At 36.2% G+C, this 26,673-nt stretch overlaps 1 protein-coding gene and 1 long non-coding RNA gene across 2 annotated transcripts in view; both read right to left on the minus strand.

Moving 5' to 3' along the window:
• Nucleotides 1-6,063: 6,063 nt before the first annotated feature.
• Nucleotides 6,064-7,764, minus strand: LOC127846664 (uncharacterized). Its single transcript, XR_008033601.1, has 3 exons — nucleotides 7,618-7,764; nucleotides 7,118-7,462; nucleotides 6,064-6,185 (listed from the first exon to the last, which is right to left on the minus strand). It is a non-coding gene; the product is annotated as an uncharacterized LOC127846664 (long non-coding RNA).
• A 451-nt stretch (nucleotides 7,765-8,215) lies between these two features.
• The window catches only part of LOC127845871 (uncharacterized), a 78,435-nt gene continuing 59,977 nt past the window's right edge, over nucleotides 8,216-26,673 (minus strand). The window contains exons 8-10 of the mRNA XM_052377045.1: nucleotides 24,374-24,435; nucleotides 8,906-9,068; nucleotides 8,216-8,226 (exon numbers count right to left, since the gene is read on the minus strand). Of these exons, the coding sequence (XP_052233005.1) occupies nucleotides 8,216-8,226; nucleotides 8,906-9,068; nucleotides 24,374-24,435 (236 nt within the window). The remainder of the gene's footprint in view (nucleotides 8,227-8,905; nucleotides 9,069-24,373; nucleotides 24,436-26,673) is intronic.

Consider the following 26,673-nt stretch of genomic DNA (forward strand, 5'->3'; position numbering starts at 1 on the left):
TAGTGTATTTCTCTGGATCCTCGTGAGGTCGTCACCTATGCGGATGCCTTGCTTGCTTAATTCTTCGCGACCTCTATACGCACGTGCCTTGTCGTCCTCAAATCGCAAGGTGAGAATGGTCAAAGGAGGGTAGCCCTCTTTAGTGCTGTTGAGTACTTGTATACGTTTAATGTCATCCGGATCCCAGTTTGTGGTTGGGCTTGCGACCTTAAGTATGTCTGATATTGCTCTTGATTTGTGCTCCTTTTCATCGAGCCTTTGGCCAATGTGCCATCCAAAGATCCTCATGTTACTCGCAATCGCTTTACGGTTTAAAGATTCGATATTTTCCTGGAGAGACTATAAGATCATCATGTTCGTCACATTGGTTATGCAAATGGTCCACATCAAGTCGCAGGTTTATTGTAAGGTCGGAGATGTTGCGTTCAACGTCAAAACTACGAGTATCTGTGTTTTCGCATTTCGTGTTTAGTGTCCCTATTTTACCGCGTAAAGCTGTATTTTCGACTTTAAGATTGTTGACATCCTGTTTAATTTCTGACATTTCTGCGCTAATCAACCTCATTTCGTTCAAAAGACTAGCCTCTGATGACTTGATAGCTGCGAGAATCGCGTCAAGTTCCGTTGGGCCGGGGTTTACTTCCACGTCTCCTGCTAATAGAAGCACAGTTTCCTTAATGTTGATTCCAAGGTTTACCTGCGAGGGAGCATGCGGTAAACCAATATTAGCTAGGTGGATTGATGTTACACTATTTGAACAAGCTGGGAAGTAAGCCTCATTTTCCATGAAATGGCACATGCTATTACCTGCTAACGGAAGGGTTGCCACAAAATTGACTGCATGCATGGCGGCCACGTAGTAGTGTAGTGTAAGGAGAATACATATGCTGGAGGCAAAGACGCTTAAGTGGATGTCCGATGAGTTCACATAAGGGGAATAATGTTTGTCTTTATATCCAGGTTTATTTCCAGATTGTCTATGCCTTCTCGATGACAAAAAGGACCCAATCCGTATGCGGAATGTTACTGCATCAACACCCATTTTAATAGTTTTCGTCGATTTACACTGGGATAGCTAACACACTACTAGTGTAGACAGTGGTTTATATTTACCTAGGTATTGTGTTGACCATTGTCCACCGTCTGTTAATCCGAGTGTCGATACATGTAACTGTCCAGCGGCTATTTAAGCAAGTTTACACTTTACTTGTTCTGTATGCAGTTTAAATATTTAAATTTGTTGAAAATTTATTTCCTCAATACACCACTAACTTTCCACAATTTTCACAATTAAACAAGGTGTTATAATCCGTATAGGTTTATGTAATTAGCAATTACAATCTTTCGGTAGTTATCGTCACTTTAAACACGTTAAATCACACAAATATTCACAGAGCAAAAACATACGTCTGACCTGTGCGCACATACCGTAGAATTTCCAAAATTAAATTAGACTAGAAAATTCTGAGCCTCAAAAATGAAATCAGATTACAATGAAAACACTGTCCAATATTTAAGTTTTATACATTAATTGTATTTATGTGTGGAGCTAGAATATAGATCCATAATTGGATCAGTGGACAACCTTGGATACCCAGGCAGCATTACTTGTTTAAACAAGAGCGCCAAACTGTCACAAGATTTGCCAGTTTGAAGGTTTTAGACACCATGCTCAATGCTTGAAATGCACTAAGTGACTTCGAGACATAGTTATTTACCCGGCATGACCCATATTTGAACTTGACCTTGATATAATTACAGGGGTGGCGAAATCTCAAAAAACTATACTTGTCCACGGACAACCATTTATGAAATTTTACTTGCCCGTTGCTAAACTTCACTTGTCCGTTAATGTTTATATAAATTATAAACGCATTTATTGATTAATGTTAAATAATGTGGAATATATCAAAATGAGTATGATTTGCTTGTTTTGTTTATAATTGTATTTCAATGGTACATTCATTATAGCAGTATATTATAAACAATATAAAGACTTTCTCAAACTTTAAATCTTGCGCAGCTAGTGTTATTAAAACATGTGCTGAACATAAGTACATTGTAATCTTAACAAATTAAACTAGTCCAATATGTGGACCTCATCAGACTGAGGCTCCGCTACTGGTAGCAATTTGATTACATAAACTGATAACCATTGAAAATCGGTTACCCGGTAGCCAAGTTTCTTGAAAAGTTCTGGTGCGTTTACTTAGAACATATCTTTTATCATAATCTTTCTTAGTTTTTTGGAAGGTGGGCTGCTCAAAGCTTCGGGTTTCTGCTCCGTTGTTGAAGATTAAAAAAAAAGTTTCATCTTTACCATTAAAGTCGTCTTAAATAACAAGGTAGACTGTGTTTTGATTATCTTAGATTGATACTTTTTATTTCCGTCTGATTGTAAAAATAAAGAAACCAGTCTGTACACTGTCTAACAGTCGGGCCGAATGTTGAAAATGCGGCATGCTCCTGGTCTCATATTGAATAAGGGAGATCACTGCGCAGGAAAGTGCACGTATTTTAGCTTGATTGCTCCGCAAATAGCATTGACAATGCAATCGCGTGTCAACATCCGGTTTTGTAAAACTTAATTACGGCTTTAATACAATGTATTTTTGTATACCTGGACGCGACTTTTAAAAAACTTGTTGTCCACGGACAACTTAATTGAAAAAAGTCAGTTGCCCAGACAAGCAAATGTACGACTCGGGCAACTCGGACATTTGATTTCGCCACCCCTGAATTAGATGATACATCTGACTAAATTTGGTGCATATCAGATGAAAACTACTTGAAATGCACTATGTGACCTCGTGACCTCGTTTTTGACCCGGCATGACCCATATTCGAACTTGACCTACATATCATCTAGACACAACTTCTGACCAAATTAGGTGAAGATCAGATGAAAACTACTTAAATTAGAGTGCGGACACCATGCTAAATGCTTGAAATGCACTAAGTGACCTCATGACCTAGTTTTTGACACGGCATGACCCATTTTGAACTTGACCTACATATCATCTAGACACAACTTCTGACCAAATTTGGTGAAGAACGGGTGAAAACTACTGTAATTAGAGAGCGGACACCATGCTTAATCCTTGAAATGCACTAAGTGACCCCGTGACCAAGTTTTTGACCCGGCATGACCCATATTCAAACTTGACCTAGATATTGTCTAGACACAACTTCTGACCAAGTTTGGTGAAGATCGGATGAAAACTATTTGAATTAGAGAGCGGACACTACTGTGGACGCCGCCCGCCGCCCACCGCCTGCCAAGGGTGAAACTATAATACGTCCCGTTTTTAAAACGGGCGTATAAAAAGCAATTAATCAAATTTGATATGCATGTATTATACAGCATTATTTTGTATAATATTGTATACATAAAGCAGGTATTCTATGTAAAAATGTCATGTGCAAGGGAAGAATGTTCACCACACATATCTTGACAAATAAAGGTCATTCTAGGTCCAGCCTCAAATCTGAATTCATTTGGAATGATGCTTTTTCCTTTTGCATTTAAACAAAAGTAAAATTCTGGTATTCCATGAGTAAACACTCCAACTACTTGTACAATCCTTTTTGCTGGATTTATACATGCTAACATTGGGGAGCCAGATGCTCCTTCTTCCAACACAGCGTGAATCAGCAGTTTATGTGGTTCATTATAACCTAGGTAACCCTTTTCCACAACTGCGTTTGGGTTTACATTCCGGCATCTCATTCTGTTTACAAAAACCAAATCCAAGTTTTGGATAAAATCTTGATGATGTTGCTCTTTTAAGGCCAATGCTGTTTGCAGACACTCAAAATGTGGGTATATAATTGGGCACCTCTGTTCCAAATGTATCTCTTGTTGGTTGTTTGTATGACCATAGCCAATAAGTGACACATATTCAATGTCAGGCGGCAAATTGTCACTTCGAAGATGAAGCTTTTTGGGCAGTCGTTGATCAGGATTTAAAATTTCCAGGATTGCAATGTCAAGAATTACGTTAGAATAACAAACATGTTTGAACTTATATGTGACAACAGAAGGATCTGTTGGTAAATCGGAAAAGCTTATGTAAGCATCTTGCAAATATTGATCAGTTATAACTCCAGATCTATAGGGATCTGAAAACAGAATACAGATCATGTAATAGTACAGGTACATCAAATATCAAATATACCACACCAACATAAACTTGATACTTGTCAACTCTATAAGCACAAATAAACACCTGATTTTTGTTCTATATTCAAACGCAGTTTTGTTTGTGCATGTTTCACCCAAATAGTAGCAACATAACTTGCAGTTATCAGGATATTATTGTATCTATAAATCCAGATGCCACTATGAAAACTATTGTATTAATTAATTGTTCTTAAATATTTTCATTCATAAATGTTAGTATCTGCTTTATGTTGGCTAACTTTAACTTGAAACATGTATGTTAGGCTAGCAGGGCTACCATCTGATAAGATCAGGTTGCCCTTACTTTCTTCGTAGTTGCCCCAAGTTTCACCTTTTTAAAGGTCAACCCAGGAAAGACATGATTGTCCTCCAAATAAATGGCGACTTTTAAGCTGAATTGAAATTTAAATTTAGTAACCAATTCAAACCGACTAGTGGTATTTTACACCCTACACATATTTTAACAACTACCAATATTATCCCCATGAGGGACAATTTGAAATAACATATTGATACAATAATCATATACAATCAAAATGTCATAAAAACAAATATACATGTATATTACATACAAAACACACATTCAAATTGATTTTACATGTTTATATGATATTTTGATAGTAGTTGACTATTGTTTCACTGCACATACATGTACAGGATTTCTGAGTTCATTCATTACAGGTATCAAAGGACAGAATCCCTTTTCTAATCAATTGAAAACATTTATTTATTTTTGCAAAAATACAAATATGAGATAAATGAAATACCAGTATAAGACAAGTGCTCACTAATGATATAGCATGAACATTCACCTAACAAGGGACAGAACATAATTAAGACAAGAGTTCCGCGGTCGGAGATGACCGCATTGAAGCCGGATTTTTGATTTAAATGACAGGAAAGTACCTTTCGTGTTTTTGTCAATGCAATACTTAAATTACTGAAATATTGTTCAAAGGTCAAAATGAAATGTAAGTACTTTTCAAGGCATGAGCAAACCTTGTGTTATGTTTTGAATGCATGCATATACATGAACAACAATAACAAGTTCACAGTGACCTTGACCTTCAAATGAATGACATTGAAATGAATGACCTTGAAATGACCAGTGGTCATCTAAGTGTGCTTGCAAACCTTTACGTCAAGTTTGAGATTCTAGGTCCAAGCATACCAAAGTTATAACAATTTTAACATTTTAACATTGAAGGTCACAGTGACCTTGACCTTCAAATGAATGACATTGAAATGAGCAGTGGTGATCTTCTAGTACTGGCCAACCTTTATGTCAAGTTTGAAGACTCTAGGTACAAGCATACCAAAGTTATAACATGGAATAAGAACTTTAACATTTTTACCTACCAAAGTTATAAGAACTTTAACATTTTTACATTCAAGGTCACAGTGACCTTGACCTTAGAATGAATGACCTTGAAATGACCAGTGGTCATCTAAGTGTGCTTGCAAACCTTCATGTCAAGTTTGAAGACTCTATGTCCAAGCATACCAAAGTTATAACAATTTTAACATTTTAACATTTAAGGTCACAGTGACCTTGACCTTCAAATGAATGACATTGAAATGACCAGTGGTCATCTTCTAGTACTGGCCAATCTTTATTTCAAGTTTGAAGACTCTAGGTACAAGCATACCAAAGTTATAACATGAAATAAGAACTTTAACATTTTTACATTCAAGGTCACAGTGACCTTGACCTTCAAATGAATGACCTTGAAATGTCCAGTGGTTACTTACTAGTTCTGGCCAACCTTCATGTCAAGTTTCAAGACTCTAGGTCCAAGCATACCAAAGTTATAACAACTTTAACATTTTTACATTCAAGGTCACAGTGACCTTGACCTTCAAATGAATGACCTTGAAATGTCCAGTGGTTACTTACTAGTTCTGGCCAACCTTCATGTCAAGTTTCAAGACTCTAGGTCCAAGCATACCAAAGTTATAACAACTTTAACATTTTTATATTGAAGGTCACAGTGACCTTCACCTTCAAATGAATGAAATTGAAATGAGCAGTGGTGATCTTCTAGTACTGGCCAACCTTTATGTCAAGTTTGAAGACTCTAGGTACAAGCATACCAAAGTTATAACATGGAATAAGAACTTTAACATTTTTACCTACCAAAGTTATAAGAACTTTAACATTTTTACATCCAAGGTCACAGTGACCTTGACCTTAGAATGAATGACCTTGAAATGACCAGTGGTCATCTAAGTGTGCTTGCAAACCTTCATGTCAAGTTTGAAGACTCTATGTCCAAGCATACCAAAGTTATAACAATTTTAACATTTTAACATTTAAGGTCACAGTGACCTTGACCTTCAAATGAATGACATTGAAATGACCAGTGGTCATCTTCTAGTACTGGCCAATCTTTATTTCAAGTTTGAAGACTCTAGGTACAAGCATACCAAAGTTATAACATGAAATAAGAACTTTAACATTTTTACATTCAAGGTCACAGTGACCTTGACCTTCAATGAATGACCTTGAAATGTCCAGTGGTTACTTACTAGTTCTGGCCAACCTTCATGTCAAGTTTCAAGACTCTAGGTCCAAGCATACCAAAGTTATAACAACTTTAACATTTTTACATTCAAGGTCACAGTGACCTTGACCTTCAAATGAATGACCTTGAAATGTCCAGTGGTTACTTACTAGTTCTGGCCAACCTTCATGACAAGTTTCAAGACTCTAGGTCCAAGCATACCAAAGTTATAACAACTTTAACATTTTTATATTGAAGGTCACAGTGACCTTCACCTTCAAATGAATGACCTTGAAATGACCAGTGGTCATCTGTTAATCCTGGCCAACCTTCATGTCAAGTTTGAAGACTCTAGGTCCAAGCATACCAAAGTTATACCATGAAATAAGAACTTTAACATTTTTACATTCAAGGTCACAGTGACCTTGACCTTCAAATGAATGACCTTGAAATGACCAGTGGTTACTAACTAGTTCTGGCCAACCTTCATGTCAAGTTTCAAGACTCTAGGTCCAAGCATACCAAAGTTATAACAACTTTAACATTTTTTATATTGAAGGTCACAGTGACCTTGACCTTCAAATGAATGACCTTGAAATGTCCAGTGGTTACTTACTAGTTCTGGCCAACCTTCATGTCAAGTTTCAAGACTCTAGGTCCAAGCATACCAAAGTTATAACAACTTTAACATTTTTATATTGAAGGTCACAGTGACCTTCACCTTCAAATGAATGACCTTGAAATGACCAGTGGTCATCTGTTAATCCTGGCCAACCTTCATGTCAAGTTTGAAGACTCTAGGTCCAAGCATACCAAAGTTATACCATGAAATAAGAACTTTAACATTTTTACATTCAAGGTCACAGTGACCTTGACCTTCAAATGAATGACCTTGAAATGACCAGTGGTTACTAACTAGTTATGGCCAACCTTCATGTCAAGTTTCAAGACTCTAGGTCCAAGCATACCAAAGTTATAACAACTTTAACATTTTTTATATTGAAGGTCACAGTGACCTTGACCTTCAAATGAATGACCTTGAAATGACCAGTGGTCATCTGTTAATCCTGGCCAACCTTCATGTCAAGTTTGAAGACTCTAGGTCCAAGCATACCAAAGTTATACCATGAAATAAGAACTTTAACATTTTCGAGCACGCCGCCACCCCGCCCGCCCGCCCGCCCGACAACATCAATCTATAAGCCGAGATTTTTTCGAAAAAAATCCGACTAAAAAGAATAAATATACTAGTAGAATGGAATTTGAAAGAGGGGAGGAGAAACAATGAATGAATGGAGGTAAAAAGGGTGTGGTATTGAAATGAGAAAGATAGAAAGTGGGGGGGGGGCCAAAAGGGAGGCAGGAATGGTGCATGGAAGGAAGAATGGATGAAACAAAAGGGTGAATGGAGGTATATAGACAGTCAGAAGAGGTAGGTAGGTAGGAAAGAAGGGTGGTACAGGGGTGTGATTCATTCTCTATTCAGTTGATTCCATCTTATGAATAAATGCTAAGATACCTGAACAAGTCATTCATGGCCTAGAACAACACAATGAACTCAATATTCCTATTAGACTGAAGGTTTTTCTCTTTTTTAAATGAGTTCTTCATCGTGCTTAATTTGGTGTTCAAAGGCGTTTTTTTCAGTTTTGAGTCTGATTCAATCATGAGGAGGAATAATATGCATATTCTTATAGTTAATGATACTGGCCCCATGACCTTACTGTATTTCTTAAAAGGGCAGTGTTTTGATTGGGAAGGGTATTTGCCGAGGAGGAAGGGAAAAGGGTCACGTTGTGGGATGACAAATACAGTTATTTAAGTTAGGACTTAATGGTAGTTCAACAAGAGCACCGCATAGCGGGTGCCAACGCTCGGCAGCGTGTGCAGGTTATTTTTTGGAGGTCACAGTGACCTTGACCTTTGACCTAGTGACCCAAAAATTGGTGTGGCGTGTAGAACTCCTCAAGGTGCAGCTACAAGTTTCAAAGTTGTAGGTGGAAGCAATTTGATTTAAGAGCAAATGTTAAGGTTTTAGCAAGACGCGGACGAGCTGGCCATGACAATTCCTCGGATTTTTTCCGAAAAGAGCCGAGCTAAAAATTAATTGATCACACATGCCTAATTGATTAATAAATGGCATTGCACAACACAGTAAGAAATCTATAACAGTAGATTATATTAATACTCTTAAATTTATGCAGTACTGTTCTCTTACCTTGAATTTCAGATATCACATGCATTGCTGTCATAATATATTTGGAACCAACTCTAAAACCAGTTCCAAAGACATGATTGTGTGTCATAATGGCTCCTACTGACTGCATCATATTGTGGTATAGTCCCACCATTGTCTGTGTAAGGGAGTCATCATATGACTTCTGAAAGAAAAGCAATAGCAATATTATTAATTTTGATGACTTTAAAATAAGTTATGTGATGTGGTGTTTTGAACAAAAAATTAGAAATAAAGACAGACAGATAGGTGGTATTATGATTATGTTTTAGCATAACTGCATATAGAGAATATATATATATATATATATATATATATATATTATGGTGCATGACTTTTGATATCCTTAAATGTCAGACTTGGCATTGGAAAAGACGATGCTTGCCACACCTTTTCACACACTTATCTGATGAGTATGATATCGCAGAATATAAGTATATATATTAATATTCTCTTTATTATGCTTCTATTTTTTTAAAGTGCTTAAAACTAGACACTTAACAATTAAAACAAACCAACCGCAAATATTATGTGATTTAAAGTTTAGCAGAATATGCGAAGGATCCACGCATAATATTGAACATTACACACACTGAAATGTTCTAGAACTTATGTTTAATCAGAAAACAAACAAGAGGGTCAAAGACCCTATGGTGCCTACCTTACCCTCAAAATAAGTGAACTTATGAAATTGGCTTCTTAACTTGCTTTTTATCCAGAACCATTTTTTATCTCAGCTGAGATGTCATTAGAACAATTGTTCTAATCAAAGTTCATGCTGATTAGGCAAAAAAGTCATATGATTAAATGACACTGTAATAAGTATTTATATGTAAAATCTTAACAACCATAACTTACTTAAAACCATATAACAAAATCATCTTAAGTTTACTAAGTTCTTAAGGAAAAATTGGAAGTTAAACTCCAAGTTGAGAGAAACTGTGGCTTTATTATACCATTTTCATAGGATAGGCACTAGAATTAGCTAAATTACCTAAATATATTTCAGTATTGCTACACTATAAATAAGTCAAGAAGTATAATGACTTTGATAAACAAGAGGGCCAAGATGGCCCTAGTGCGCTCACCTTTTTTTACAAGGCCTTGTTCATTGCTTAGTTGAAAATTCAGTACTCTTGAGCATATTTAAGATTGTTTCTCTTCTGTTTACTTTTGCAGTGTGAGCATATGATTAATTCTGATTGAGTACTGTCCATTTGCATGGGTTTTTTGCAATGCAAACATTTGCAAGTAATGCTAATTCTACATGTGTTTACAAGGTTTTTGTAAGATTTGTTGGACCTCTTGACCAAGATTTTGACCCCACATGACCCAATGTCAAACTTTGCCTAGATATCATAAACAAGAGGGCCTGAAAGGCCCAAAGTCGCTCACCTGAGATAAAAAGAAATGACCTGTTATTTGCAGCCCAAGATATCAATAGAACAAATGTTCAAACCAAGTTTCATGAAGAATGAACAACAAATGGCCCCATGGCGGAAATGTTTTTCAACAGACTGGAACCATTTTTGAACTCGTCCAAGTTATTATTGGGACAAATCTTCTGAAAAAGTTTCATGAAGATCCAACAATAAATGTGGCCTCTACAGTGTTAACAATGCAAATATTCATGATGCACAACGGCAGACAGACAATTGACAAAAGGTGATCACAAAAATTCACCATGAGCAAAAAATATCATGCTCATAAAGATTGTCATCATGTGAGAAGACCAGCAAGTGTCATTCAGATTGAACTAAAAATGTGACTAAAAGTATTCACAATGTTTTACTATAAACGACTGTGGTAGTGCGGTCTCGTTCGCTTACGCAAGTGAACCGGTCACGCGACGGTTACGAGTTATTTAACTGTGTGAGCACTTATGTTATACGGAAATATTTATCGAGTCTAATTAAAGAACGCTTATTTCTAACACATTTACTGGTTGTAATTCAATTAACTAAAGGTGTCCAGTCAGATATGCGTCAATACACTCAAATAATTAATCTATAAGAGAAAACGAAAGCAGCTTAATAAAAATAACTAACTTTAGTCTAAAGAATCTATGCATCGTTAAAAATGAAATAATACAGCAAATACCTTAATGAATGTAAAAAGAAGTTCACAATCTGTCAAAACAAGAGGGCCATGATGGCCCTGTATCGCTCCACTGTTTTTTATGCGAAAAAAAATGTGTAATGCGCATGGGTTGAAATGTACTCAAGCATTTGACTTTCTATCCCTCGTCCCACTGGGCCCTTAAAGTTGGAAGGGTGAGCATTTATATATGGAAAAAGTTACTACCGTGTTAACTAAACAGACTAAAAAGCCCGGGAATTGTTGCACAGGTCCTTTGCTTATAACATAGGTACATTTATCTCTCCAAAAGATATTGTCGTTCTTTCTATTTCACATATTTTTAGATGCTGAAGATCAAATCTACGCATTTGATTTGAAACAGATTCACAAGACCCATATGAATCAAAATGCCTTAGCCCTTTACAAAACGACACATTTTGGACATTCCTAATTTGAAAGAGGTTGCAGACGACAATTAAATTGTAATGGAATCTGAAGGATATGATCAGGTAGGGAAGAAATAATTGTGATAAAAGGAGAAATTGCTCATCTTGAGCAATTTCTCCTTTTATCACAATTATTTATAAAGTCGTCAGCAACAAACCTGTAAAATCCTGTTAGTGTTTGGTAAAGGGTTAATTATCTCTAGTTCCTTCTTAAGAGCCTTTCACACATTTATAACAAATACAATAGTAGCATATTTCTTTGTAAACAATCATCTCAAAATATAACAAGGGCTGTTTGAAAAACATGCATGCCCCCCATATCGGCTGTCAGTTGTAGGGGCAGCCATTATGTGAATACATTATTTGGCACTGTGACCTTGACCTTTGACCTAGTGACCTAAAAATAAATATGGGTCATCTGCGAGTCATGATCAATGTACCTATGAAGTTTCATGATCCTAGGCGTATTAGCTTTTTGAGTTATCATCCGGAAACCATTTTACTGTGTAAAGTCACCGTGACCTTGACCTTTGACCTAGTTACCTGAACCTCAATAGGGGTCATCTGCGAGTCATGATCAATGTACCTATTTAGTTTCATGATCCTAGGTGTAAGCCTTCTTGAGTTATCATCCGGAAACCATTTTTCTAAGTTGAGTCACCGTGACCTAGTGACCTGAAAATCAATAGGGGTCATCTGCGAGTCATGATCAATGTACCTATGAAGTTTCATGATCCTAGGCATAAGCATTCTTGAGTTATCATCCAGAAACCATTTTACTATTTTGGGTCACCGTGACCTTGATCTTTGACCTAGAGACCTAAAAATCAATAGGGGTCATCTGCGAGTCATGATCAATTTACCTATGAAGTTTCATGATCCTAGTCATAAGCATTCTTGAGTTATCATCCGGAAACCATTTTACGATTTCGGGTCACCGTGACCTTGACCTTTGACCTAGTGACCTGAAAAAGTTTGCACAAAATAGGCCTTATTTAAGCATATGTTCATTTTTGTGAACCCCGGGACAGGGTCAAATTTGTCCCCAGGGGCATAATTTGAACAAACTAAGTAGTGACCTATTAGATGTCACTACATACCGAATTTGGTAGAAATAAGCCCAATAGTTATGGACAAGACGATTTTTAAAGTTTGCACATAATGGGCCCAAAATAAGCATATGTTAAATTTTGTGACCCCTGGGGAACGGTCAAATTTGATCCCAGGGGCTTAATTTGAACAAACTTGGTAGAGGACTATAAGATGTCATTACGTACTAAATTTGGTAGCCCTATGCCATACGGTTATGGGCAAGAAGATTTTTAAAGTTTGCACATAACAGGCCTTATATAAGCAAATTTTCAATTTTTTGACCCCTCGGGGCAGGGTCAAATTTGACCCCAGGGGCATAATTTGAAGAAACTTGGTAGAGGACTATAAGATGTCACTACATACCAAATTTGGTAGCCCTAAGCCCTATGGTTATGGACAAGACGATTTCTAAAGTTTTCACAAAATAGGCCTTATATAAGCAAATTTTCAATTTTTTGACTCCCGGGGCAGCGTCAAATTTGACCCCAGGGGCATAATTTGAAGAAACTTGGTAGAGGACTATAAGATGTCACTACATACCAAATTTGGTAGCCCTAAGCCCTATGGTTATGGACAAGAAGATTTCTAAAGTTTTCACAAAATAGGCCTTATATAAGCAAATTTTCAATTTTTTGACTCCCGGGGCAGCGTCAAATTTGACCCCAGGGGCATAATTTGAAGAAACTTGGTAGAGGACTATAAGATGTCACTACATACCAAATTTGGTAGCCCTAGGCCCAATGGTTATGGACGAGAATTTTTTTTAAGTTTTCACAAAATAGGCCTTATATAAGCAAATTTTCAATTTTTGACCCCCCAGGGCAGGGTCAAATTTGACCCGAGGAGCATAATTTGAACAAATTTGGAAGAGGTTCACCCCAGGAACATTCCTGAGAAGTTTCATCAGAATTGGACCAGTAGTTTAGGAGAAAAAGATGTTTAAAGAAAAAGTTAACGCACGGACGGTCGCACGCACGCACGCACGACGGACACAGGACCATGACATAAGCCCCGCTGGCCTCTGGCCAGTCGAACTTAAAACTGATATAAATATTAGTTACTGTTAGTCTAGAAGTTGCTTCACAAATTTTGTTTATAAAATAAGTCTAACTTAATCTAGAGAACACAATTTATGGAGAGTGGAAAACTCCAGTGACTCAAATGTAAAAAGTAAGAAGAATTTACAAAAGTTATTTCAATCAAAAGAGTCTTTCTAATTAAGAAAATGCCGAATAACAAGGTTGCCATGGAAAGTGTTTCATAGCACAGTAGTCTGCTAAATACACCAAAACACCGTAGGTTAACTTGGTTCATAAGTAAAGATCAAAGATAAGGCTCTACAGTGTATTAGTACATGTAAAGTTATTTTATGACATAGGTTTATTAAATTGCATGCAAACTACTGTCTTTATGTACACCACATTTTATGAAAGAAGTCCCAGGTTTATACAGGAAGTTAACTATTAGTTAACTATTAGAAAGTATGTACAGGTTATCTTTCTTTAACATTATGGCTTATCACAACTAGACTGTTCAAATGCTTTCACTATATACATATAGAGAAAACTGCCCCACCCCCTGGCGGCCATGTTTTTCCACCGATCTGGACCATTTTGAACTCAACTGTCATATCAAGAAAACACATGTTCTGACCAAATTTCATGAAGATTGGACCAAAAATGTGACTTCTAGAGTGTTCAAATGTTTTCAATATATACATATAGAGAAAAGTGCCCCGCCCCCTGGCGGCCATGTTTTTTCACCGATCTGGACCATTTTCCAAATTGTCCGAGATATCAATTAAACCAATGTTTTAACCAAGTTTCATGATGATTGGGCAAAAATTGTGACTTCTAGAGTGTTCACAAGGTTTCTCTTTAGCCATATAAGGAATATTGCCCCGCCCCTGGTGGCCATGTTTTTCAACGGACCGGAACCATTTTTGAACTCAACCAACATATCATTTAGACAAACATTTTGACAAAGTTACATGAAGATTGGGCATCAAATGTGACTTCTACAGTTTTCACAAGGTTTTTCTTTTTTTTTACCTAGTGACCTAGTTTTTGACCCAGCATGACCCAGTTTCGAACTCAGTCGAGGTATCAATGAGACAAATGTTTTGACCAAGTTTCATGAAGATCGGACATTAAATGTGGCCTCTGGAGTGTTCACAAGGCAAATGTTGACGCCGCACAACGCACGACGGACAAAAGGCGATCACAAAAGCTCACCATGAGCACAGCTCAGGTGAGCTAAAAAAAACTATCCAAGTCAAGTATCATCATTATTGGACCAAAACTATGGTCTCTAGTGTGTTTAAAAGGTTTTTGTAAGATTCGACCACATTACCTAGATTTTGTCCCCACATTACCAAACGTCAAACTTGACCTAGATATATATCATTTGGACAAACATTTTGACAAAGTTACATGAAGATTGGGCATGAAATGTGACTTCTACAGTGTTAACAAGGTTTTTCTTTGTTGACCTAGTGACCTAGTTTTTGACCCAGCATGACCCAGTTTTGAACTCGATCAAGGTATCATTGGGACAAATCTTCTTACCAAGTTTCAAGAGGAGGTCATGAGGGTCATCACAGGTGTGATGTGCTGATAAATTTGCTCTCTAATTTTACACCAAAAATACATGTTTATAGTGATTAAGTAATAGTAAAATTTAGTACAACATGTGCATGAATGTACTGTGCATCTAGTGTCAAAAGTGAAAATTTGAAAATATTATGAGATAAAAGGAATTATTTGAAAGTGTAAATTTCAAAAGGATGTACATTAGTTGAGTGTTTGTTGAATTGAAATTCACCAGATACAATCTTGAGAAAACCCCAGTGTATACCTGTGTTCACCTGGATTATACCTGGATTAAAAGCTGTGGCAGACTAATTGCTGGACTATCAAAACAAGATACGGGGAAAATAACTGTACTGCAGAATAATTGCTGGTCTATCAAAACGTAATAGGTAGAAAATAGCTGTTCTTGACAATTAATACAATGAGTGAAACTGCATTAAAAGGCCAGCCTAAACTGAACTTCTCAGGGGCAAAACCCCAAACAAAACAAGCTGTAAAAAAATCACGCACAGATAGTGAAGCTAGCAACTCAAGCATGGAAGAATTCCAAATAATCCAAACACAGTTACAAACCATGACTGACACCATTACAAGTTTGAGGGATGATCTCAAATGTATGCTGAAAAAGGAAGAAGTGGAGCAACTCATTACAAACACTGTAACAAGTCTAATGAACAAAATTGAGCAAAACATGAATAACAAGATTGAAAAATTAGTCAGTGAAAAACTTGTTGAAGTGCAATCTAATATAGAGTCACTAGATTATGAAAACAAAAATCTAAAAGACCAGATAAAAAGATTAGAAGATAAAACAAGTACCAACGCCAAATCAATGAATGAACAAATAGAAAAAACCTATAAACTTAGCAAACTGGCCCATATGAAAGCCAATTATAACGAGCAATATTCAAGGAAAAATAACATCAAAATTCTAAATATTCAAGAAAATCGCGATGAAACCGAAGACTCAATCACCAAAGCCGTTACACAAATCCTGAAGAATCATGCAGATGTTGACCTACTGGTTACTGATATTGTGGCCATACACCGAATCTCAACAAAACTAGGACAGACCCGGCCAGTACTCATAAGGCTACGGAATAATTCATCAAAATCAACCATTATGCGGAAAAGGGCCCCCATGAAGATCGGTGGCTTTAGATTGGTTGATGACGTCACCAACCCCAACAGGCTTCTCTGACACCCTGACATTAGTAGTGCCTGGTATTTTAATGGTTCCGTTTATGGACAAACCGTTGCGGATGAACGCGTCAAATTTGACATTTATGACAATGTCAATAATGTGATAGAAGAGTTCAGACGATTCAGAGAACTGGTGTGAGCGGAAATTAAAGAAAACCTGAACATTACTATGATAAATGAACACGGCAATGTTGAAACATGGTATGTCCCAAATTACATATGAATCACTTATATATACTATATACTCTTGTTTAATAAACATTTAATAATTCTTCTCGTATTATTTACCTGTGCTATTTGTTTTTTAGACAATATCTTTGCATATTTAACAGAAATTCAACTCTGTAAAAAATACTATGCGTAATTTAACATTTTTCGAGGAACTAGTAAGTAAAGTTTAAACAAAAGCAGAGAAAAAAAAAGCATTCTTCCACACTTAGAAATTAAATTAAATAATGACTAATTGCATGCTGAATGTAAGAAACTTTTATAAACTAAACAATACCACCTATTAGCCTTGAATACAGACTATACTTTTAACAGCTGGCTTGAGAAAATCAGTATTTTTTATTCTGTGGTTATAATCAAAGGTGAATGGGATTGTTATAGTCCATATCCTATTAAACGTACGTCAACATGTGTAGGGAATAGTTACCTGTGCATAATACAAATATACAATTGTGCAACTGGCAACAATAACTAATAATAATATACCAGCTTGTACCTTTTATGGAACTTGTATGCTGTTGTTAATATACCAGCCCTTGTGTGTCATTGTTTTCAATTGAAGAGTCTATATTCAATTTGAATGGTATGATTTTTTTTATACATCTCAGTCCACTCAGAAAGAACAACACTTTTTCCAATACATACCTGTTTAGGTCAATTATACAAACTGTATAGTTCTTGTTCATTTCATGTTGTTGCACAATAATAGTGTTATGTAAAATTACTTCGCTGCTGCAACTTTTACAAAAAGTTATAATAACAATAGCTTCATGGTGATAAGATATGTGACATAAATTTAAATTGAGTCGGGGCATGTTGATGGTGACATGAGAAAAGAACTTTTTTTCCCCTTGGCCTGAATAACCTGTTTGTTTACCTGGATGACTGAAACAGACTATAGTCATGGTTTTTCCATTTGGTTCTATTTAAAGCCCGGCCAATTTGATTGGTTAATTTATTTTTATCTAGGGCGCCTCGCTGATCTGTGACTGTGTGTTAACCCTGGAATTAGGTCAGAAATGTGTGTTTTGTTTATGTTTTCATATTTATCTGCAGTACATTCACGGAGATTGATTAATATATAATTTGAATTTAACTAAAGTGATGTAGAGATTTAAAAATTGTGGACTGTAATTGTCTGTTTAAAGTCGTATACTTTATCGAAGTGTGCTTAATAATTTACCGGCTTATATAGTTTTTGTTAAGGTTAGATATGACTATAATACATACTACTGCAACACATGAACGTTGATGAAGTCGTTGTTTAAAGTCGTATACTTTATCGAAGTATGCTTAATAATTTACCGGTTTATATAGTTTTTGTTAAGGTTAGATATGACTGTAATTCACATGACTGCAACACATGAACATTGATGACAATTTGTATTTTATATGTGGATTTGTTGTTCCTTGTTTGTTTAGCACATGTATGTTGTAATGAGCTTGAGTGTGGGTTTTAGTTTTTAGAAGAAAAAAATATTTTGATAAATTTGACAATTTGTATTTAATATGTGGATGTGTTGTTCCTTGTTTGTTTAACACATGTGTGTTGTAATAAGCTTGAGTGTGGGTTTTAGATTTTAGAAGAAAAAAAATGTTTTGATAAATCAAACTCTCCTATTGCTTATAAGCAATTTATATGTAAAAAATAAATGTCTCTTTAATTTTAGGAACACTTTCGGATTTAAGTAATTGATACACCCCAAATATTATCAAATGTAAAATATATGTTGTTAAATCATGTATTGAGATGTAAATTAGCCTATATGTCTTGATTGTAGCCACAATCAATCCTCATATGTTGAAACTCCTTTTGTACATTTTGTTTCTGTTTCGTTGTATTTCGCTTGTTTTTTTGTTTTGTTTTTCACATGTTGTATTCTATATTTTCTGTGTTTTTATGTTTTTCTGTTTGTTTGTATAAAGATAGAATGTATTTTGTACATCTTTTGCGTAAATGTATATATATTTACAGTAGGGAAACCAACTGGACATGCTTTCAAATAGAAACTAACTGGACAAGCACACACAAATTAGCATTTACAGCACCCTTCACCTCTTTAAATGATTAAATTATGCACTTTGAATGTCAAAGGGCTAAGCAATAAAGACAAACGCATAAACATCTTCAAATAGTTAGACGAAAAAAAAATTATATATGCCTATTACAAGAAAGTCACTTGACACATACTTTAGCACAAATCTTAAAAGATGAATGGGACGGAGACATCTATCTCAGTGGACAACATAGTAATAAACAAGGCATTAACGAAATAATAATTGGCAGACAAGCAAGTATAGATATCAAAATACACGAAACACAATTAACATTAATCAACGTTTACGGCCCTAACATAGATGACTCCACATTTTACGAAACATTACAATCCTTTATAATTAACAACCAAGATAAAAACATTATAGTCGGTGGTGATTTCAATACTGTCCTTAACCCATTACTAGATAAAAAGAAGGGAAACCTTTATACTCATCCTAAAAATAGAAACATTTTAAATAACATAATTGAAAACTACAATATGATAGACATCTGGCGTACAGTAAATCCAAACGAAAGCAAATTCACCTGGCACTCAAACACAAAACCAACAATATTCTGCAGATTAGACTATTTTTTAATATCTGAACCACTTGGCAATATTATTGACACATGAAGCATAAAACCAGGATTCATGACTGACCACTCTCTAGTTGAACTTAAAATACACAAAATACAACCTGAAAGAGGCCCAGGATACTTTAAAATCAATAACAGCATATTATTAGATACACAATATCAAACGCAAATAAAACAAGAAATACTTAATACAGTTCAAAATAATAAAGATGCGAACCCAAACACCTTATGGGAAGTAATTAAAGGAAATATACGTAAGACAACAATTGGATACACATCATTTAAACAAAAAGAAACACGCAAACTTGAAACTGAAACCATCAAAATCATTGAAACACTTGAAAAACAATTACATGAAACAAACACAAACGATACCAAATACATTGAGAATTAAATAACATAAAAAAACAAGTATTAGAAGGAATCTATCATACACAACTCAATGGAATTATATTACGAGCACGTGCACAGCATGTTGAACACAATGAAAAAAATAAAAATACTTCGCAAACATCGAAAAAAGGTAGAAGTGAACAAAAAACTGTACACAAATTAGTAGTTAATGGCGAAGATATAACACACAGAACTCAAATACTAGAAGAACAACGTTTGTTTTTCGAAACACTCTATAAACGAAAACATGTTGAAGATAACACCCTCTTTAAAAATACACATCATGCTTTAAATCAAGAAGAAAAACAACTGTGCGACGGATTACTTAATGAATTATTATGAATGTGGATTAGCACTTAAAGAAATGCAAAATAACAAAAGTCCAGGATCTGATGGCATCACAGTCGAATTTTATAAAATATTCTGGAACGATATTAAAACACATTTAATTAATTCACTTAACTATTCATTTAACAACAAAACCCTAACTACGCTACAAAAACAAGGTATAATATCACTCATTCCAAAACCTGGAAAAAACCTAGATTCCTTATCAAACTGGCGCCCGATTAGTCTACTTAACAATGATTATAAAATTGCAACTAAAAGTATATCAAACAGAATAAAAAAAGTATTACCATCAGTCATTTCAAGATCTCAACCTGGTTTTATTAAAGGACGATACATTGGTGAAAATGTACGTCTGATACAAGAATGCATAAATTATTTCAACCAACCAAACAATTCTGGCCTCATCTTCTTTGCAGACTTTGAAAAGGCCTTCGATTCACTAGACCATTCGTTTATGTTCTCTTGCTTAGAAAATATGAATTTCGGTGAAAGTCTAATTAAATGGGTAAAACTATTTTATACAGATATTAACAGTATAATAATTAACAATGGCTTCTTCTCAAACAGTTTTAACATCGAACGAGGGGTACGACAAGGATGTCCACTCTCATCCTCACTATTTATTATATGCATCGAGTATCTATCACACTATATCCAATCAAATAAACATATAAATGGAATATCGCTAGAACCTGACGAAGAAATTAAACAGTCCCTATTTGCTGACGACGCAATTTATTTTTTAAATGACAGTATTGACTCATTCTATAATCTTATAGAATCGCTTACCCTTTTTGGAATGGCATCGGGTCTTAAACTTAACAAAAGTAAATGCACTGTGCTACGAGTAGGTAAATTTAAACAAAGTAATATTCAACTTAAAAAAGAAATGAAATTCCACTGGACATCAGATGAAGCAACAACGTTAGGAATTACCTTTACAAACAATGAAAATGAAACAGTTCTAAAAAACATACTGCCTAAACTACAAAAATTTAAAAATTGTTTAAAATCATGGCAGCATCGTGAACTTACACTAATCGGAAAAATCACGGTGTTGAAAACGTTTGCACTCCCTAAGTTAATTTATACACTAACAGTTCTCCCAAACCCACCAAATGATATTATTAAAGATATACAATCAGAAATATTTAATTTCATATGGGACGATAAACCTGATAAATTAAGCGAACTCAGTTAATTCAATCTGTAGAAAATGGAGGTATCAAATTAACGGACATCTACTCGTTCTTGAATGCAATCAAATGCAGCTGGGTTAAAAGATATCTAGATAATACCAATACAAGTAAATGGAAATCATTCTACCAGGAAATCCTAAAAAAATATGGTGACTCCTTACTTTTTGAATGTAACATCAGCAATACATTTTGCATGAAATTGCAAACGAAAACATATTTCTATCTAATGTTTTATCGGTATGGACTAATGTTACTCATAATCTAGAAACCCAAATCACCAGTAAAACTATTCTATGGAACAATAAAGACATAACTTCAAACAATAAGACTTTTCTATAAACATTGGTTTGAAAAAAACATAAAATATGTCGACCAATTGAACGATTACAGAATAAAAGACTTCTATTCTTTTGAGAATATATGTTATATATACGGAATACCTTCAGGCAATTTCCTAATGTATTACACATTAATTAAAAGCATACCCATACATATTAAATCTACAATTACTGTGAAACCATTTATTTTCGTCGGCACAAAATTTCGCCCTTTTCATAAAAATGACTATTTCGTCCGCTCTTAAATTCGTCCATTTCTGGTTTTGAAAAAACAAAACAAAAAACGTCCGATTTGTTTGTAATACATGTAATACGCGGTTGCGAAAACATTGTGCTGGGGAAAGAGAGGTGCAGCACTTGGTAGTCACTTGCAGGAGGTGGGCCTTGTTTGGCATATGCCAATTAGCAAGTCTGTTATTTTAGGTGATAGAAACTGTCCCTTATCATTTTATGTCATTGACACGTTCTTTGTTATGATAAGCGGATAAGTTGGACTGAATAATCGTTAACAAGTGTTTAAAACAACGAAGCCAATTGCCAATTAGTCTTTTTCCATTACTATCACGGTCAAACTGATTACAATCTTACCTTTATCGGCGCAAATTAGAGAAGGTGCGAACATTATGGGTTATAATTAGCGTAAGCAAATTATTTTGGTCATATTTCATTAAAGTTTCAAGCGTTTTGCATCGTAAATATTTGAAACCAAACAACCAAACACAAATCAAAATGTTCTTTATTAATTTGTAACAAAGCGCATAATATATTTCACACATCGTCATATTTTAATTGCGTTTAATAGTATTGTCTTTAATCCGGATTCGCCGCGTGTAGGCTGTATAATCTGCATCACCCCTGAAAAACACAATACAAACAATGGGTAATAAAGTTGTTAACAATTAGCGCTAATCAACACTATTATACCTAAACGAAGTCGACGCATTCGATACAGCCTTATTGCATTCGCGTTTTACAGGAAATGTCAGTTGTCAGTACACTGTACACTGTATAATGAACACCCCTTTGTGTCAAAACCGGATTTAACTTGAGTGTGAATAGTCGACTGTTTCATGTTCTTTTTATCAATACCATCTGTGTATCTGTATTATAAGTATACCAGTCAAAAAACAAGTTGCGCGCTTCCGCATATGGGTATTCGGACGTTCAAAAAAATGACCTACGGTTTAGCGTTCACGCCGTCGAACGCATTAAAGCAATATAACTCGTTTTTTTTCACTATTTCTTTATATGCAAAAAATACTAGTGGCTTATAACTTACCTTGCAATCTTTTTTTCTCGCATTTTGCGAGTGTGCGAGTGTTAATTTCGAGCCGTGTGTATATGCGTGGATTACGCTGGATTTAAATGCCTCATGCCTACGGTAATTCAGTCTTATTTGTTTCAAATATGGGACATGATTGTTCGTTAGGATCTTGAATTCGTCCATCGGTCGAAGGACGAAAAACGCGAAAAAAAAATGTCGGACGAATAATAATGGTTTCACAGTAATACAAATAACACACCATGTACTCAAACATCATTCACGGAAAACATACTTGCAAAACAAAACAAACAAAATATTTTACAAACTACAAATCAAACACCCTGCAGAAAACTCCAAGATTCAAAATAAATGGCAAAGCCTTCTTCGAGAAAAAGAATTAAATTGGAAACAAACATTTATCATACCATATAAAACAACTATAGATAGCACACTGAGAAATTGTCAATATAAATATGTCCATAGAATCATAGCTACAAATAAATACCTTTTTAAGTGCAACCTATCCAACACAAATTTATGTGATATATGCAGCGAACACATTGAAACAATATAACACCTTTTCTGGGAGTGCAAACATAGTCAAACTCTATGGAACCAGTTAAAAACATTTCTAGAGAAACAACAATTAAAATTAAAACTGTCTGTCTTAAAAATCAGTTTCGGTGTGAATACTTTTTAAATACCAGAAATTAATAACACTGTGAACCACATTATCATATTAATGAAATATTTTATATTCGGCTTCAAATACAAAAAACAAATAACTACTTTCAACTGTTTTATAAACTATTTAAAACTAAAGATCCAAATTGAAAAAGAAATAGCCCTCAACAACGATAAACTTCATATTTTTGAACAAAAATGGAAACGCATAAACTTTCATAACCCAGTCCAGTTGTCATCCACCTAAATTAACTCTACGCAACTCATCTATAGGATTGATTATTACATTTAAAAATAACAGCATACACCACATGCAAACAAAAAAACACAAAAAAACACCAAAAAAACCCAGTATATCCTAGCATATCATGTATAATATGTGTTATGACATGATAACTGTTGTATTATACCACTTTTGTTCTTGCTTATGCACATATTTACATTGTATGTTTTATATTGAATAAAAAAAAGGAAAAGTTTCATGAAGATCGGACAAGAAAAGTGGCCTCTAGAGTGTTTACAAGGTTTCACTATAGCCAAATAAGGAAAACTGCCCCGCCCACTGGCGGCCATGTTTTTCAACGGACCGGAACCACTTTTGAACTCAACCAACATATCAATAAGACAATTATTTTGACAAAGTTACATAATGATTGGGCATGACATGTTACTTCTACAGTGTTTACAAGGTTTTTCTTTTTTTGACCTAGTGACCTACTTTTTGACCCAGCATGACCCAGTTTCGAACTCGATCGAGGTATCATTGATACAAATATATTGACCAAGTTTCATGAAGATCGGACAAAAAAATGTGGCCTCTAGAATGTTTACAAACCAAATGTGGACAACGGACGGACGGACGGACGACGGAGATAACCACAATATCCCCACTTTTTCTCCGAAAAGCGTGGGAATAATAATAATCATTTTTCAACAAAGTATCTTACCTTAAACTGACCATATTTCTGATTCAGGGGAAATGAATCTGCACTACTACTTCTGGACACACCTGTTCAAAACAGGAACAATGCATGTAACATTTAAATTGTCTTCAGCAAAAATAAAATAAACTAGAAATGGCGCGGCAGAGGCCGACGCGTATCCCCACGCCGCATGTTTGACCCAGGGGCTACCCAGGGTTGTTAATGAGGCCATGCATAGTTAAGATTTACCATATTGTCATAAGAGAAGTTCAATATCAATTAGAAGTGAATCGGTGTAGAAATCAAGAAGTAATAGTAAAAGACAATTTTGGGTGGATGTGGCATATGTGGGCGGGTCTTCCCAGGGTTGGTAATGGAGCAATGCATAGTTGAGATTGACTGTTGTCGCGGTTTTGGCGCGTAAACGTAACGTCGCGCCAATTTATGTAACGTTGTTTTATAAGTAACATCATATCCTATTATTATGTTATCGTTAGTTGAAATAAAGAAACGAACCTTAACACAACGTCTTATTACTTACATCGTCTTTATATTTTGGTGCCGTGACTATTACACTAGAAGTACGATGAATTTACAGAATTTACGATCACATAGAAGAGGTAATAAACGCACAATCGCTATTTTGCTAGAGAAAATCGAAGAAATGAAAGAGAATTGAACGCTGATAGAAATCAACTTACTTCTGAAAATGTTGGAGACAAAAATGGAAATGCTAGAGACACTTAACGAAAAAATCTTATCAAACACGGAAACTGAAGAAATCGATGATGAAATTCTGGAAACAGAAATTTACATGATGGATTTACGCATGATATTAGGCACACCAATCGCCGAGCGTGATCAACGAGATACGATCATAGGGAGTCAGCAGCCGACATTTCATCCCATGGATACGCTGCGTGGTCGATGGGATACGGGTTTAGGAGGTCAACAGACGACATTTCATCCCTTAGATGCACAGCGTGATCAACGGGATACGAGCATAGGGTGTCAGCAGCCGACATTTCATCCCATGGATACGCAGCGTGGTCGAGGGGATACGGGTTTAGGTCAACAGACGACATTTCATCCCTTAGATGCACAGCGTGATCAAGCGGATACGAGGTTGTACATTCAACAGACGACATTTCATCCCTTATTTAGCACAGTGTGATCAACGGGATACGATCATAGGGAGTCAGCAGCCGACATTTCAGCCCATGGATACGCAGCGTGGTCGAAGGGATACGGGTTTAGGAGGTCAACAGACGACATTTCATCCCTTAGCACAGCGTGATCAACGGGATACGAGCATAGGGAGACAGCAGCCGACATTTCATCCCATGGATATGCAATGTGGTCGAGGGGATACGGGTTCAGGAGATCAACAGACGACAGTTCATCCCTTAGCACAGCGTGATCAACGGGATACGAGCATAGGGAGTCAGCAGCCGACATTTCATTCCATGGATACGCAGCGTGGTCAAGGGGATACGGGTTTAGGAGGTCAACAGACGACATTTCATCCCTTAGCACAGCGTGATCAAGCAGATACGAGGTTGGACATTCAGAAGACGACATTTCATCCCGACGATACACCACTTACACTGGAGAACAGAAATAAACATGTATTACATAATCCAGTCGATACCATTCATCTGACAGCTGTGCAGCACGAGAGGGTGCCTTGCAGCTTCCAGTTCCGGAGGGAAGTATACGACGGCTCCCGGGCGGCGCACGATGGACGGTCCCCGTATCCGTACGGAGAGTACCTCGACTTGACAAGATCGGAGTACCGGCAATCAAACCAACACAACTCTCACGTAAACATCGCAACTGAATTCCCTTTCGTAAGTGGCCTTTCGAACATGGTCGGCGTACCAGAAACACCCACAGCCATTTTCCGGCCGTTGACCCGCAGGATGTCGCCGCCTGGTAATGGCTACGAACCACCCACTAGATTTCACTTCAATGGCGTATATCCGACGCTCCATCACCCCGCCGCCGTCGCCCACCTGCAGCCACATCCTACACATTCAGTTTACCGGAACAGTTTCTCACACAAAGGCCGCTACGCAAACGTTAACCTTGTGACTCCCTTGTGGCCTAATTATGGCGGACGCTCAGAACACCCGGAACCGACATATCCTAGCAGCGCCGACGGCAACCACGAGCGACCGCGGAGCTTCGGCGATCCGGCAGGAGCTGCATTGTGCGACAAGACAAGCGTCTCCTCTGCAGAGATGAAGAGCGAGCGGACAGACGGCGGATTGGAAACTGAGACGATCTCAGTTTCCCGGTCGCCGTCGCCGCAGTTTTCAGTG

The sequence above is a fragment of the Dreissena polymorpha genome, chromosome 9, assembly GCF_020536995.1.
Source record: "Dreissena polymorpha isolate Duluth1 chromosome 9, UMN_Dpol_1.0, whole genome shotgun sequence".
NCBI lineage: Eukaryota > Metazoa > Mollusca > Bivalvia > Myida > Dreissenidae > Dreissena > Dreissena polymorpha.